This window comes from Sebastes umbrosus, chromosome 22 (assembly GCF_015220745.1).
Source record: "Sebastes umbrosus isolate fSebUmb1 chromosome 22, fSebUmb1.pri, whole genome shotgun sequence".
Taxonomy (NCBI): Eukaryota; Metazoa; Chordata; class Actinopteri; order Perciformes; family Sebastidae; genus Sebastes; species Sebastes umbrosus.
Window position 1 is genome coordinate 4,222,970 of NC_051290.1, and position 16,605 is coordinate 4,239,574.

The 16,605-nt window shown below is 38.3% G+C and overlaps 1 protein-coding gene across 5 annotated transcripts; it reads left to right on the plus strand.

Moving 5' to 3' along the window:
- The first annotated feature begins 1,936 nt into the window (after positions 1–1,936).
- Positions 1,937–16,269, plus strand: mtmr1a (myotubularin related protein 1a). Of its 5 annotated transcripts, XM_037758338.1 has the most exons (19): positions 1,937–2,209; positions 3,882–3,984; positions 4,109–4,132; positions 5,553–5,576; positions 6,907–6,975; positions 7,893–7,980; positions 8,079–8,173; positions 8,282–8,389; positions 8,473–8,571; positions 9,018–9,101; positions 9,398–9,547; positions 9,648–9,836; positions 9,928–10,113; positions 10,886–11,044; positions 11,147–11,194; positions 11,491–11,583; positions 11,710–11,823; positions 12,182–12,358; positions 14,111–16,269. In XM_037758338.1, exons 1-19 carry the CDS (start codon positions 2,112–2,114, stop codon positions 14,270–14,272), a joined length of 2,070 nt encoding a protein of 689 aa, XP_037614266.1. In that variant the 5' UTR covers positions 1,937–2,111; the 3' UTR covers positions 14,273–16,269. The 5 variants fall into 5 exon arrangements, 4 of the variants coding, with proteins under 4 accessions (XP_037614266.1, XP_037614263.1, XP_037614264.1 ...); XR_005205188.1 differs by lacking the exons at positions 4,109–4,132; positions 5,553–5,576 and having other exon boundaries at positions 14,111–15,629; positions 15,827–16,269; XM_037758336.1 differs by lacking the exon at positions 6,907–6,975 and having other exon boundaries at positions 1,938–2,209.
- The last annotated feature ends 336 nt before the right edge of the window (positions 16,270–16,605 follow it).

Consider the following 16,605-nt stretch of genomic DNA (forward strand, 5'->3'; position numbering starts at 1 on the left):
TGTAGGTAAAACAACAGCAGCAGATAAAGAAGTGACAGCAACATAAAACGGTGTGCGTTGGTTGTGTTTTTAGGGAAAAAAACAGATGAAAATCTATTTTTATTATTTTTTACTTTGTACAAGAACCATGTTGTAATTACCTCAATCAAAACCTATTTTACTGTCTAAAGTTCTATTGTTGTAAAAATACAATTATTTTATGTAGTGTAAAATCTTACAGTTTTATAAAAAAGGAAAGTAATGTTGGTTCAGAAATTGTTGGTATAAATTGTGGATTTCTGCTCCATTTGGTTAAATCTTTTTATTTTTGAGGGCATTTCTTTGGTTTGGACTCGCTAACCCAGGATGATTAAAGACAGAAGCTCCTGTTTCACTTGTTCACAAACCTTAAACATCTTCCTCTCAGTTCTCTGGTGGATCTTTTAGCTTTTTCGATTCGCTCTGAATTTGAGAAGCACTCTGTCAGTCGTCGTTCATTTCAAATGTACTCTATTTCATTAAACGTAGGGGTTGTAGTTTGAGGGGTTTCGTGTCATAATATAGCCTGCTTTTTAATAAATACACATGAAATGTGTTTTCAGGATCTTTTTGTCATCAACAAGGGAAGAAATCAGAATACATTTCAAATGTGTTTCTTTTAATCATGTTATATCCTTTCCACGGTTTGTTGGATGGGTCCTGTTATGTAAATATTACTGATTAAATTAATTTAAGGATTTCTGACTCTGACTCCTTGCATGTGTCGTTTATTCATTTTAATTTGTCTTTTCAAGGAGGTCCTTGCTTGCTGCACCAACACAACCTTTTCTATCGTTGAATAAACTCCTGACTAAGTGATATTTTTGTATTATATTCAATGTATAACAATAACAGAACAGAACAACTGATAAACTGTACAATTAATTCAAATGGTGAACACAATAACTGCAGGAAATTTGTGTAAAATGAGCGATTTGGATGAATTTTGAGCAGATTATTTCCTGTGAATATTGCATCAGAGGAGTTTTCCTGTTATTTGTAGGGACTTTATATACAATTCTTTGGTAAATAGCTCAAACTGAGATATACATTTAATTTATTCTACTTTATTATCATACAAACGTCAACAACATAAAGTAAATAAATTGTATTTAGGATCAAATATTCAAACATACCCTTATCTAGTCTAGAAAACAGTAGACATATTCATTAGATTGTAACTTGTTATATATTTATACATATATATATAAACCATATACTTATTATTTTTTATCAGCAGCTATAAGCCCATAATTTCATTATATCTTCAACTGCAATACTGACTAAACAGTACAATTATTTCGTGCATTAATTCAAAATTCACAGAATCTGTATTTATTATTATTAAAATAATAAATTGTACACCTCTAACCTGATAAAAAAATCTTCAAAATTAACAGATTTTTTTTGTTTATTATTAAAATAATAAAATTAACAGAATTTGCATTTATTATTAAAATAATAAATCATAAAACATTTACTTGGTAAAAAATCTTCAAAATGAACTAAATTAAATGTTATTCATTATTAAAGTAAATAAACACACAACATATATTTATTATTTCTTACCCACTTTGCTATTATATTATATATTATTATATATATATTATTATTATTATATATTATTTTATATATATATATATTATGATTATATATGATTATTATATATTATTATATTATGATTATATATATTATTATATTATATTTAGTATGTTATTGTTATTCTATGTTCATATTTTCTAAGCTAGTTGTTGTAGTCTGGTATATTTATAGTGTATTCAAATATATTCTTATATATTGGGTATACTATAGATATTATCTCTAGTGTTATGTTTATGGTGCTGTATCCATCCATCCATCCCTCCACCCATCACTACAGTGTTGCCTCCTCCTCCTCCTCCATCTCTCTGTTGTGTTGTAAACAGGCGGAGCTTCAGAGAGGAAGAGATGCTAGTGAGGAGGAAACACAAATAAACCAAATGACAGGAAGCATTCACAAATAAGTCCACAGTGAGCCTCAAACCTGGACATTGGAGTTTAATAATAAAACCAGGGTTTAATATCATCTGCATCCTCTTCATCAGAGGAAACAGATGGATAAACAGGCCGGGGCGGCGGACGGAGCAGGGCCGAACAGGAAGCTCTGGAGCTCGGCCACCGGCGGACCAGCCACCGGCGAAAGCCTGGAGAGGTGAGGAGGCTCGCTTTTACAGTTTATTTTTGCTTTTTTTTTAATTTTTCATCCCCCATGAAACATTACACAACATATATCCTGAATCAGGAGATAAACATCTTTAATTCGGCTTAGATCTAATATATAATATTTCACAGTTTCAACTACTAAAACAGTTTTAACGATAAATAAGGGCTTGAGAATATTAGCAGATTTTTGACCGGAGTTTGGTGTGACGCCACAGTGCAGCAGCTAGCTAAACAAGCGTAGACAAGAAGGAGACATTTCTTACTTTTCTACAATTTTTCATCCCCCATGAAATATTACATTAAATGTTTTCTGAATCAAGAGGATCTTGTCTTTAATTCGGCGTAGATAAAATGCATAACATTTCACTGTTTCAACTTCTTACCATAAGATCTTACTTTCTTACTTAAGACCAAATTACCATAAGAAAACAGAGACATTTACAGTTTTCTTGTTTTTTTCCCAATATTTCATCCCCAATGAAACATAACACAACACATATCCTGAATCAAGAGGACCTTGTCTTTAATTCGGCTTAGATTAAATGTATAACATTTAACAATTTCAACTAATAAAACCGTTTTAACGATAAAACAGGGCTACAAAGAATTAGCAGATTTTTGCCTGGAGTTTGGTGTGACGCCACAGTACAGCGGCTATGATGGACGAGCTAAACAAGCGTGAGGAGACATTTACAGTTTTCTTGCTTTTTTCCAATTTTTCACCCCCCATAAAATATTACACATAATATATTCTGAATCAAGAGGACCTTGACTTTAATTCGGCGTATATCTAATGTCTAGCATTTCACAATTTTAATTTATAAAACAGTTTTTCCGGTAAGGGCCAAGCTAATGTATAGTAGCTAGCTAGCTAGCTAATGTTTACAGATGCAGTCATTTGATTCATTTTATTTATACACATTTATTTTTTATTTAATGGTAAAATAATAAATCGTACACCACTAACTTGGTAAAAAATCTTAAAAATGAACACAATTTGTATTTATTATTATTAAAATAATAAATCTTACACAATTAACTTGATAAAAAAAATCTTCAAAATAAACAGAATTTGTATTTATTTATTTATTTATTATTATTATTATTATTATTATTATTATTAAAATAATAAATCATACACCAGCATCTTGGTAAAAAATCTTCAAAATTAACAGAAATGTTATTTATTATTAAAGTAATAAACACACAACATATATTTATTTTTTACCCCTATCAGCAGCTATAACTTACTTACTATTATATCTTCAACTGTGCAATACTGACTTGAACAGTACAATAATTTAGTTTTTATTTATACAGTACATTTAAACTCATATTTTTCTTCTATTTATTTACACTATTCTTGTATTTGTATTATTTACTGTCCAAAACAAGGCCTCAAGACGAGATAATAAAAATGCAAAAATTCCATAGTAATATTTATTATTATCAGAGCTAAGCCACAGCCAATGAAACTCAACACTTCCTGCAGATGTTTCACAACAAAAGCATACCAGAATAGGGAGGGATTCAATATTAATGTGGAACATCTGTGCAGGAAGTGATTCATTGATGGCAGCTTAACAGCAATCAATAAAAAATGTTGTTATAGTTTTAGTGAATATATATATATCATCTGTTTTTCTCATCTCTTTGTGCAGTCCAACAGGTTCTCATGTCGAGTGGTGTAAACAGCTGATAGCAGCCACCATCTCCAGTCAGATCTCAGGACCGGTCCCAGCTGACGTCAACAGGGACAACATGGTAACTAACACACACAAACACACACACACACACACACAAACACACACACACACACACACACACACACACACACACACGCTCTGCTAACAGTATTTCTCACCAGTTTGTGTTTTGTAACTGATAGGCAAGGAGACGACCAGATTTCCTGGTAAGGCCTGCAGAAATGGTAGTATGTATGCACCTCAGTGTGTGTGGATGAACTGTATCACAGCTGTTGTCATTGTTTAGTTGAAGTTGAGCTGCTGTATAGTTTGTCTTCCGCTTCTGCTTGTCAGCAGCCCACTTTCACTACACGTTTCTGTCATTGTTTTCAACTTCCACCAGTAGATTGGGGTTTGAGAGACGCAGCATTGTTTGCTTTGGTACCCCTGTGTCACGGTTAAAGAGCCAGTTCACCCAAATCACGAGAAAACACATTTTCTAACTCAGTGGTAGCTCTTAACTGAGGTAGTTTTGTTTTATTTCTCCTGGTTTGGATTATAACTGTAACTATTAGTCGATCTATTGAACTATTTTGATAATCGATTAATTGTTAAAGTAATTTTTCATGCAAAAATGGCAAAAAAACTTTTTTAATTAGGAGATTTCCTGCCTATCGCTTTCATATTAAAGGGGACATATCATGCTCATTTCCAGGTTGTATTTTGGGTTTCTACTAGAACATGTTTACATTCTTTAAAGTTCAAAAGTAATTTATTTTTCTCATCCTGTCTGAATATACAGTACCTGTATTCACTCTTTTATTGCCCGTCTCTAAAAGACCCCTTCCTGATAAAGCCCAGTCTGCTCTGATTGACTTGAGAGAAAAATATGGAGCACCTTTGCAAAGGTAGTTCTTGTTCAAAACTACAACTTCTTTAGGTTTAAGCAACAATAAAATTACAACTTTCTTAGGTTTAGGCAAAAAAATATGACTTCCTTAGGTTTAGGCAATAAAAATGCAACTTCTTTAGGTTTAGGCAATAAAAGACAACAAAACTACAACTTCTTTAGGTTTAGGCATGAAACTACAACTTCTTTAGGTTTAGGCAACGAAACTACAACTTCTTTACGTTTAGGCAACAAAACGGCAATTTCTTTAGGTTTAGGCAACAAAACTACAACTTCTTTAGGTTTAGGCAAAAAACTTATTGGGTTGTCTTATTTCACAGTTTGTGGGTTTGTAGACACTCCAGATACCCAAATGTGTGAGCACAAGCACTGAAAAAGTGACTTTTTCATATGTCCCCTTTAAAGTGAATATCTTTGGGGTTTGGACTGACAAAGCGCTTGGACGTCGCTTGGTTTTAAATCGATATATTTGCTCAGCTCTCCTCTTGCAGCTTCCAGTTGTTGTATTTGCTTGGATATTTGAATCAACATTCGCTTTGGGCTCTTGTGTGTTTTGCACCCATCTGTCATGGTCACATTGTGCTGTTTGACATTATCAGTTAGCCAACAATAAGAATAAAATAGATGTAATGCCTCACAGAGTAAAAGTAACCTTCAGTTTGATATCAGACAGTGGATGTAGTCGTTTCCATTTCATGTGAACTACATTTGTTTTGTGAATATGTGTGTGTGTCCAGGTGTCCAAGAGGCTGACTCCCAGGGTAAGAGTTGTAGTCTTATCAGCTTGTCTTCTCATGAATACTATTTATACGCAGGTCTGTGTGCTCAGAGCTCAGTTTTAGCCAAAGTGTTACTCAGCTCAAACTTTTTGGGGCCAAGGAGAACCAGTGTCTTTGACGGATGATTTGGTGTAAAGTGAGCAGGATGTGATTGTGTGGCTGAGACGTATATGTAAATGACTGTAGACGGGTTGTCAGTGATGTGCTTCCTGCACAAACCACTAGTACTTCCTCCATCAGACCACTGTAGACTCTCAGTTCCAGCTCAGTCTGCTGCCTCTTCTCTTCATGCTTTTTCTTCCCTCTTCACTCTCTCTGTCCCTCTTTCATTCAGGCTTTATTAGCGTGACCATATGAGGATGAGTTCAGAAGCGTTCATTCATCTGTGTGCCACTTTTTCTGCAGCGGGTGGATCGCTGCTGACCGTCACACTGTCGTGGCTCATGAGACGACAGTGTTGGTCAGACTGAAATGTCTCAGCTAGGGCCGTCAATCGATTAAAATATTAATCACACATTTTTTATCCGTTCAAAATGACCCTTAAAGGGAGATTTGTCAAGTATTTAATATTCTTATCAACATGTAAGTGGACAAATATGCTTACTTGGACTTCAGCCAACCGAATCACGTGGAATACATGATTATGTGAATGCAGAATATGTACAGTGTTAACATTTGGTGTGTAGGCTCCTCTGACCCATGGATGTATCAAGAGAACTGGATATAGCGTGGGAGACGGCGCCCCGTTCATTCCTATGAGAGTTGTTCAGTGGCGCATGAACTCAACTTCCGAGTGGAGAAGTACCATCATCCAGCGATTTTCTGCATCCATTGGATCCCACGGAGCAGGCGCAGTAGCGTCCGCTCGGTCACATGGCTCGGTCACGGGGTCACAGCCGCCACGCTGTCGTCACGGCTTGCTAAATCCGCCTCTCATTCACATAAGCGGAGAAAGGAAAATAACTCTGATTCCTCTGAGATACAGACGTCTCTTCCCCAATGTGGAAACAAGTCTTTTTGGGCCCAATGTATCACATGTTGTAGTACCTCCGTTTGGCCACTACGAAAATTGGCATCAACGACCGGCGCTCTTCCCGGAGGCTCGCTCCGACCTCGTCACTCCCTACAAGGACACACCCAGCTCAGCCCAGCAGAGAGTGACAATAATAACAGTATTATTCTACTTATAGAATAATGTGGATTTACTGTATAATCTCTCTCTCTCTCTCTCTCTCTCTCTCTCTCTCTCTCTATCTCTCTCTCTCTCTTTTTCTCCGTCTCTCACTTTCTCCATGCTGGCTCTCCCCGGCAGCAAGATTCACAAGATGAAGGGCTTTGTTACCATGGAGAAAGTGATTCTGAGCATCCTTCCAATGCTTCGGCAAGTCTCTCTCTGTCTGTCTCTCTGTCTGTCTGTCTCTCTCTCTGTCTGTCTGCCTGTCTGTCCTTCCTCCAATTCACCTCCTCCTCCTCACTCTGTCTTTGTCTGCATGCCTCATCCAGCCGCTCCTCTCCGTCTGTCTCAGCTGAGGAATAACAACATGTGTAGTATTACTACAAGTTTGGAGTTTGAAAGACATGCGTTAACCAGACATGATTAGGGTCTAATGAAAGATGCTGTTGCTTTGCATTGTGGGAAATGTAGTATCCAGTGTTTTGAAGCTGGACCCATACTAGGGACTAAAAGTCAGTATATCAGAGTTTCTCTCACAAGTCCCTCAACGTCATGATGTTAAACACTAAATCACTTTGTTGAATTCTCAACTCTGATTGGTCAATCATGGCCTTCTGCGGTCTGTTATGTCTTTATAGCAGACCGTTGCTATGTATAGCAGACCGTTGCTACGTATAGCAGACCGTTGCTATGGCCGCAGTTCTGATCTCGGACTCTGGCGGACCGTTTTTGTGTCAAATTATTGATTTCTTCAGTAAGTAGTAGTATTATAAGCGGGATAATGTACAGCTAGCGGGTCATTGTTGTGAAATAATGAATAATGAATGTCATCCTGTTACATCTCCAGTGTGAATGTCCAATTTGTTGTCTCATCAGACCTGAAAGGGCATCTCTTTGTCTTTGACTGGTGCATGCTTCCCTCTAGCATTAACAGTGTTTGTCTGAAGGGGAAAACCTTCAAGAAAAACCACCGGACACTTCGGGGAAAAGCCTGTTTTGACACTCATTTACTGATCGCTGTCTACTTCTCATCAGCAACACGTTCAGTAGTACCCTGTTAGGTGTTGGTGGTGCAGGTCTAGCTGTTGTTGTTGGTCCCGCTGACTGACCCGTGTTCTTTGCAGAACCTTCCAGCTTTGCGATACGGGGCGCAGGCCACAATGTACCAGAACCAGGTTCCTCTGCTGCCGGGAGAGACCGTCCAGACTACAGGTAAGTTCACCTGATACTGAAGCCCTGAGAGGAGGAGAATGTACATATGTCTTACCTGCCCATGAATCAATACCTTTTTGTTTCTCTGCTGACGGCAGTCAAGGATGTGATGTACATCTGTCCGTTCAGCGGTCTGGTTAATGGAACCCTGACCATCACAGACTACAAGCTCTACTACACCAGTTTGGAAAGGGTACTTAACGACTCATTTATTATTTAACACCTTTAATTGACATTCACAGGGACTGTTGTTTTCTCTGCAGTACTGTATAATATCTATATGTCTCTGTGCAACATCCAGGAGTCTCCGTTCGTCCTCGATGTGAACCTGGGAGTCATCAGCAGACTGGAGACCATCAGCGTTCCCAACCAGGGAGAGAACACCAAAGGACTGGAGCTGGTCTGCAAGGTACCAGAGAGTCCACTGAATCATTTCATCAATAATAACTGTGATGAGTCTGCAGTGATGTTGTGATGTTCTCTCTGCATCAGGACATGAGGAGTCCCAGGTTTGCCTATAAGGCGGAGGAAAACCATCCGGACGTGGTGGAGCTGCTGACCAAACACGCCTTCCCCCTCTCCCACAGCCTGGTCAGTCTCATTCACGTGTGTTTAACTAATGTTGGCTGGATAATATGAAGTGTTTGTGTGCTGAACGTTGCGCTTCAAGGCCTCCATACGCTCGTGTCTAGAAGGTAGAGGCTGCAAATTGTGAAAATATGGCAAAAACTTCTCGCAAAATCTCTGTAAACTTTTGTTCAGAAACTTAGGTATCAGTTTGGTTTCCTACATAGTAAACAATTGATCAGTTATTTGAAATAAATAATAAACGACTTGATAATAATAAAAAGGAGAAGCTATGTACACTGTCTCCAGGACGTTTTCCAATTTTTGAAATCCTACTTAAAATGCTATCAGTAGTGCAAATACGATGTATTTAGAGGAGTCTTCCTTCCACTTGTTTTCACTTCCATAAAGTGAACTCCTGCTTGTAGATTGTGACAGTGACTGAATGCTAACATGATGCTCTCTGGCAGCCGCTGTTTGCTTTCCTGTACAAGGAGCAGTTTCCTGTGGACGGCTGGAAGGTGTACGACCCGACAGCAGAGTACAGACGGCAGGTAACATCCATCTCTCACAACCCTCCTCGTACTAGAATGATAAAGCCATGTATGTTTTTTTATGAGAGAAACAGTTTTTTACTGTATAACTTTTTATATATTCTTCATTAATTCCGTCAGTAAATCAACAGTCATGTTACCTCTTTGCTGCTCTCACTGAATGAAAAACTTGTTGTTGTTGTAGCGATGAAGGTAGATCTATATGGAATACAGATTAATATAATTATCCCACAACAAGCCTCCCGTTCCACAGGAAACGTTGTATAGTAATCGTGTTTGGATGTGTTTTGGGTCAGGGCCTCCCTAACGAGAGCTGGACCATCAGTAAGATGAACAGCAGCTACGAGCTGTGTGACACATATCCCTCCATCCTAGTCATCCCCACCAACATCGCAGAGGAGGACATCAAACGAGTGGCCGTGTTCAGAGCCAAGCACCGCATACCAGTACGTCTGAGGAGCACATACTGACGAGAGACACACTGAGGGTCTGATACTGAGACAGTCACTGAACCGGCCCCGCTCTCCTCTGCTCCTCTTCCTGCAGGTCCTGTCCTGGATTCACCCCGAGTCTCAGGCCACCATCATCCGCTGCAGCCAGCCGTTAGTCGGACCCTCAGACCGTCGCTGTAAAGAGGACGAACGCTTCCTCCAAATCATCATGGACGCCAACGCCCAGTCCCACAAGCTCACCATCTTTGATGCCCGGCAGAGCAGCGTAGCCATCACCAACAAGGTACACATCTGTTTCTCCTTGTTTTCTCTCCCTCTCTACCTTCCTGTTGACTCATTTTGTTCTCTCCTCCGCTCTCTCTCTCCTCATCCAGGCGAAGGATGGAGGCTTTGAAAGTGAGACTTTCTACCCAAACGTGGAGCTGAACTTCCTGGAGATCCCCAACATCCACGTGATGAGGGAGTCTCTGAGGAAGATGAAGGACGTGGTTTATCCCACCATAGACGAAGCCCACTGGCACTCCGCCATCGACCAGACACACTGGCTGGAGTACATCCGGGTATGGAAAGCCGTTTTAACATTCAATAGCTAGACAGGATATTCATCAGAGATATCTGCTACGTCATTTTGACTCTAATTTGATCCGTAATTACTTTTTGACTCGTACAATTCAAACTACTTTTGCCATTCACATCGCGAATATCCGCAACTGAATTATGACTAGTAGTGATTTCAGTTTCAGATATCTACAATTTAATTCTGACTAGTCAGAATTCCAGTTCAAGATATCTTTGATTCCGCTCATTGGAGATATCTACATTGTCCTTTTTAGATATCTACAATCAAATTGTGACTAGTCAGAATGACGATGTAGATATCTCAAACTGGAGTTACGGATAGTCAAAATGTAATTACAGATATCTAGAATCAGAGTTTTGACTCGGCGAAATGACTTTGTAGATATCTGTAATTACGTCAGAAGGAGGCGGAAGCTATTCAAACATGCTACGGCGCTGCACAGCAGCCGTATGTGTTTATAAAGTGTGTCGTTGTCTACCTTGCTACGGTTAGAAAGAGCCCTCGTTTTCTGTTTTAACAACTAATGAGTTATTGATCCGGGAAGTCTGAATCTGTGAATATCTTTTCCAACTTTCCCGAAGTTCACTGTTCAGGCGCTTCATTGGGCCGATATCCAACGGGAAGCCTTGATGAGCAACGTCACGCACAGCAACTCTGACTAGTCATAATGACATTTGATATATCTGTAACTGTTATTTAGGATAGTAAGAACTGAGTTACAGATATCTCATTACTACATTGTGTATGTGCAGCTGTTACTAGCAGGAGCAGCAAAGATAGCCGATAAGCTGGAGTCTGGGAAGACGTCGGTGGTTGTTCACTGCAGCGACGGCTGGGACCGGACCGCTCAGCTCACCTCTCTGGCCATGCTGATGCTGGACAGCCACTATCGCACTCTCAGAGGCTTCCAGGTGAAAAAACACACTGCATCGCAGTACCAACTATGTACTGTAGTCTTCATCTGTGCTGCATATTAATATACTGTGTGTGTATGTGTATGTGTGTGTTTGCAGGTTCTGGTGGAGAAGGAGTGGATCAGCTTTGGACACAAGTTTGCTGCTGTAAGGATCCGTTATTATGATGATTATCATTATTAAATCTACTAAAACTAATTTATTTTAACTACTTCTACATCAGCCAGACTCGACATGTCTAAACCCAACTCCATTTGTGACGCATATTTTTTTTTAAATAACACTCAAGACAGACAACATTGTAAGGGGCATTTATGGTATTTATTTATAACGCTCAGAACACTACATATTGTACGTCATATTACAGACACTCTTATGAGCTTGTCTTTATGATGAATATTGATTATACATATATAAAACCTGATTCCATGTCTGTGTTGCAGCGCGTGGGTCACGGCGACGAGAACCACGCCAACTCGGAGCGCTCGCCTCTCTTCGTCCAGTTCATTGACTGCGTTTGGCAGATGACTCGACAGGTCAGTCTCCGTCCTTCCAAAACACCTCCACTACTACTAACCCTAAGAGACGTGTGTGTGTATGTACTGTATATGTGTGATTACTCATTTCTTTACTCATCATCACTTGCGTTCCTCTGACTGCAGTTCCCAGCAGCCTTTGAGTTCAACGAGCTGTTCCTGATCACAGTGCTGGACCACCTCTACAGCTGTCTGTTCGGTACTTTCCTCTATAGCGGTGAACAGGAGAGGGCAGACAAGGTACGTGCCGTTCTTCTCCACTTCCGATTGACTTTACTGTCTTTCAGAGGCTCTAGTAGGTTCAGAGTGAAGACACAGATCATCATATGAAACTACAAAACCTAATGAATCCATTGGTACCAACCAGCTCTATACTTAAAACACTACTGCATACTAAAAAAACACACATTAATCTCCAGGTTCTCAGCTTTCAGATGATGTACACCACTTCTATGTGACATCTACTGTTGACCTGCTATCTCCCCCTAAAGACCCCCTGTACCCCCCTAAAAAAAAGACAAAAATGTCTCTATTGTGGGTCTCAGATTAACAGGGGTATTGCGTCTGTAATGATGTCACATTCTTCTGTCCTGTGTAGGAGGTGCAGACCCAGACTGTGTCCCTGTGGTCCTACATTAACAGCCAGCCCGAGGACTTCACCAACCCCTTCTATGTGGACTACGAGCACCACGTTCTGTATCCGCTGGTTTCCTCCAGACATCTGGAGCTGTGGACCGCCTACTACGCCCGCTGGAACCCACGCATGAGACCGCAGGTACACCACCTCTGCTGATTATGACTTTTTCTTTGTGACTTTACCCTTCTATCGTGCCTTTTTATTTTACATCATACTACAACATTTCTGTCATTGTATCGTGCTTCCTCATCATAAAATGCTGACTTTCTTATCACATTTACTCATAGAATTATGATTTTACTTTCATTCCATGCTCTTTTTGTTATAAAATTAAAAACGTCAGAAAAATATTAAGAAAACATAAAATAAATGTCAGGAAAATGTAAAAAAAGTCTGAAAATTGTCCAAAAAACGTTTTGAAAAAAAGTCTGAAAAATGTCCCCAAAAACATCAGAAAAATGAAAAAAAAAAGTCTGAAAAATTTAAGAAAAAAAAAAAAGATGGATAAAATAAATGTCAGGAAAATGTAAAAAAAAAAAAAAAAAAGTGAAAAATTTAAGAAAAAAAGTCAGGAAAATGTAAAAAAAAAAAAAAAAGTTAGATAAAATAAATGTCGGGAAAATGTAAAATAAAAAAAAAGAAAAATTTAAGAAAAAAAAAAGTCTGAAAATTGTCCAAAAAATGTCCGAAAAAACCCCCAAACATCAGAAAAATGAAAAAAAAAAGTCTGAAAAATTTAAGAAAAAAAAAAAAAGATGGATAAAATAAATGTCGGGAAAATGTAAAATAAAAAAAGTCTGAAAAATTTAAGAAAAAAAAAAAAGTCTGAAAAATTTAAGAAAAAAAAAAAAGATGGATAAAATAAATGTCAGGAAAATGTAAAAAAAAAAAAAAAAAGTGAAAAATTTAAGAAAAAAAGTCAGGAAAATGTAAAAAAAAAAAAAAAAGTAAGATAAAAAAAATGTCGGGAAAATGTAAAATAAAAAAAAAGAAAAAATTTAAGAAAAAAAAAAGTCTGAAAATTGTCCGAAAAAACCCCCAAACATCAGAAAAATGAAAAAAAAAAGTCTGAAAAATTTAAGAAAAAAAAAAAAGATGGATAAAATAAATGTCGGGAAAATGTAAAATAAAAAAAAAAGAAAAATTTAAGAAAAAAAAAAAAGTCTGAAAAATTTAAGAAAAAAAAAAAAAGATGGATAAAATAAATGTCAGGAACATGTAAAAAAAAAAAAAAAAAAAAAGACTGAAAAATTTAAGAAAAAAAGTCTGAAAATTGTCCAAAAAATGTCCGAAAAAAACCCCCCAAAACATCAGAAAAATGAAAAAAAAAAAGTCTGAAAAATTTAAGAAAAAAAAAAGATGGATAAAATAAATGTCAGGAAAATGTAAAAAAAAAAAAAAAAAAACTGAAGACTGAAAAATCTAAGAAAAAAAAAAAAGTCTGAAAACTGTCCAAAAAAGTCTGAAAAATTCAAAAAAAAAAAAAAAAAAGACTGAAAAATTTAAGAAAAAAAAAAGTCTGAAAACTGTCCAAAAAAGTCTGAAAAATTTCCCAAAAAATGTCAGAAAAATGTAAAGAAAAATAAATATTTTTTTTTTTAGGAAAATGTAAAAAAAAAAAATTCTGAAAAATGTCCGAAAAGAAAGTCAGAAGAAAAGTCTGACCCTGGTATCATAGTAAACTATAAAACCTGATGAATCCACCGGTACCAACCATGTCATACTAGCTTGTCAGGAAGGAGGTTAAATAACACTACAAACCTGCGCTACAAAGTCTTGGTTATGTGGGGCCAATTAAACCCTGGGTGTTGGTTTGTTATTGTAACCCTCCTCCAAGCGGTTCCTCATGTTCAGTATCTGACACTGTGACTGTGGCTGTGTGTGTTTCAGGTGCCGGTTCACCAGACGCTGAAGGAGCTGCTGTTCCTGAGAGCAGAGCTCCAGAGGAGGGTGGAGGAGCTGCAGAGAGACGCCACCTCCAACTCCCTGTCCTCCTCCTCTGAACACTCCCCCTCACACACCACAGGAACGCCCCTGCACGGCGCTGTCTGACACACACACACACACACACACACACACACAGCTTCATGCATGTTTCAGCCCAGTTACTACAAATACTGATGTTTACAATGTGAAGGAGGCTTTACAAAGAGATTCTTAATTTTATATATTAACGTTCCTAAATACATTTTTGACAATGTGAAATGATCTCCTGGAGATGTTTGTGAAGTTATAAAAAAAAAAGTATTTAAATAAAGTATTAAAACGTTACAGAGCCCCAAATGGGGACATGGGGGAGAAAAATACCAGAGGGGTGAAAAGAATGATCAAAATGTTTGCGTTCTCCCAAGAAACTTCTGCATTACCACGCAAAAATGTTGTGGTCTCTCAAGAAACGTATGCGTTCCTTTGCAAAAATTTGGTGTTCTCCCAAGAAACATTTGTGTTCCCTCGCCAAACTTTTGCGTTACCTCGCAAAACTTTTGTTCTCCCAAGAAACTTTTGCATTCCCTCGCCAAACTTTTGTTCTCCCAAGGAACATTTGCCTTCCCACGCATGCGTTTGGCAACAACAGAACGTTTACTGATCCGGCGGGGAGTTCATCCCCCCTGGCGCTGGGTCTTGACAGCCGCTAACTGAAGGTCTGTCTCCGGAGCTACCGACCGCTCTCCTCCCAGCAAAGTTGTCTCCTCGCGGCGGGGAATGAGGCGGAGGAACCGCGGGGTGCACTATCCAGCTAATTCTTGTCTCAATTGCGGTCTGATAAACAGTAAATTCATCAAATTCAGTACCGTATATCGCTATTTTCCAAGCTACTGTAGCTGCAAACTCAAAGGTTTCTTGGGAGAACGCTATCGTATTTATTTTTTTCTTCCCCATGTCCCCTTTAGGGGCTCCGTTAAAAACTATCCTGACACAACACATGAGCTTATTATTTATATTATTTAAAAGAAATTCTCCCAATTCAGAAATACCAGCTTCCCCTGAACTGTGAGAAGTTTACCGGTTTATCAGTTCATGGGTGTTTTTGTTTTTGTATGAAGGAATAGCTACTATTTTTGTCTCAGGGCTCAGTTATTGGCTGCCAGTAACGTGTTAGAAATGATGCATGCTCCCTTACACACTTCCTCTTCCTTTACTTCGTCAGTGAGATTAGAATCATTGTTATTGGGGTGACGGCTGTGAGATTGTTTCTCACCTGCAAACACTGCCACTTAGATGAGATGTTAGATGAGCCCGGCTCCCTGCACTCTTCCTTACCTGGACACTGCCTTACTGTGCATGTTTTCCTTTGTTTGTATAAAATAAGTGTCTTTTTTGTATTATATTTTCTTTCTTTACGATGCCTTTCCACGCGCCAACCACGTCACTGCTCCCTCCGCTCCATTTTTGTGTTCTCCCGAGAAACGTTTGCGTTCCTTTGCAAAAAGCTTTTACGTTTTACGTTACCTTAAAACGTTTGCTTTTCCACGCAAAACTTTTGTGTTCTCCGAAGAAACTTTTGTGTTCCCTCACAAAACTGTTATGTTCTCCCGAGAAACTTCTGTGTTCTTCCGAGAAACTTTTGTGTTCCCTCGCAAAACTTTTGTCTTCTCCCGAGAAAAGCATGCGTTCCTTTGTAAAAATGTGGTGTTCTCCCAAGAAACTTTTACATTCCCTCGCACAAATTTTGTGTTCTCCCGAGAAACTTTTGAGTTCCAACGCAAAACTTTTTTTCTCCCTAGGAAACTTTTGAGTTCCCTTGCAAACCCCCCCACCCCCTAACCACTTTGTCCTTTACTGTAAATCACGCATTTCTAATCACTTCCTCACAAATGAACCAAACTCAAGGTCTGTCTTATCAGTGTATTTTGTACAGTGTATCAACATCCCTTTTATTCTAATGCACTGTAACCTATTAACACACTGTCTACCTGTGGCATGCGATCGTGCAAATCTTTTTTTATTTAAGTAAAGTGTCTAATTATGAGAAGTTTAACCTCCTAACGAGCCATAATCACTTCTGACATTCCATTTTAAAACATAAAAAAAAAGAAGAATTCAAAACATCCAGTCTCTTTCTTGTCTTTTTTTTAAATGGTTTATTTTATTTATTGGTTCATATTAGTAACAAGTGCCTGTAACATATTGCCAGAGACTTATAAGAGAGAAAGCAGAGAGAGTTCACTATTACACTTCAAGCAATGAAGACTGTCCAACATTCAGTTGTCAGGAAGACGCAGTTCAACACTCGTAAGCTACAAGTAACTGTGTTTTACAGTATGTAGAGAAAAGCATGCATCAAAGTGTGTACGAGAGCAGTATACTGTAGGTGTGTATGTGTTGTATGTGACAGGTAGCCTTGCAAAGCCAGCCCCTCAAAGATCAAATCATTAAGAGCTCAC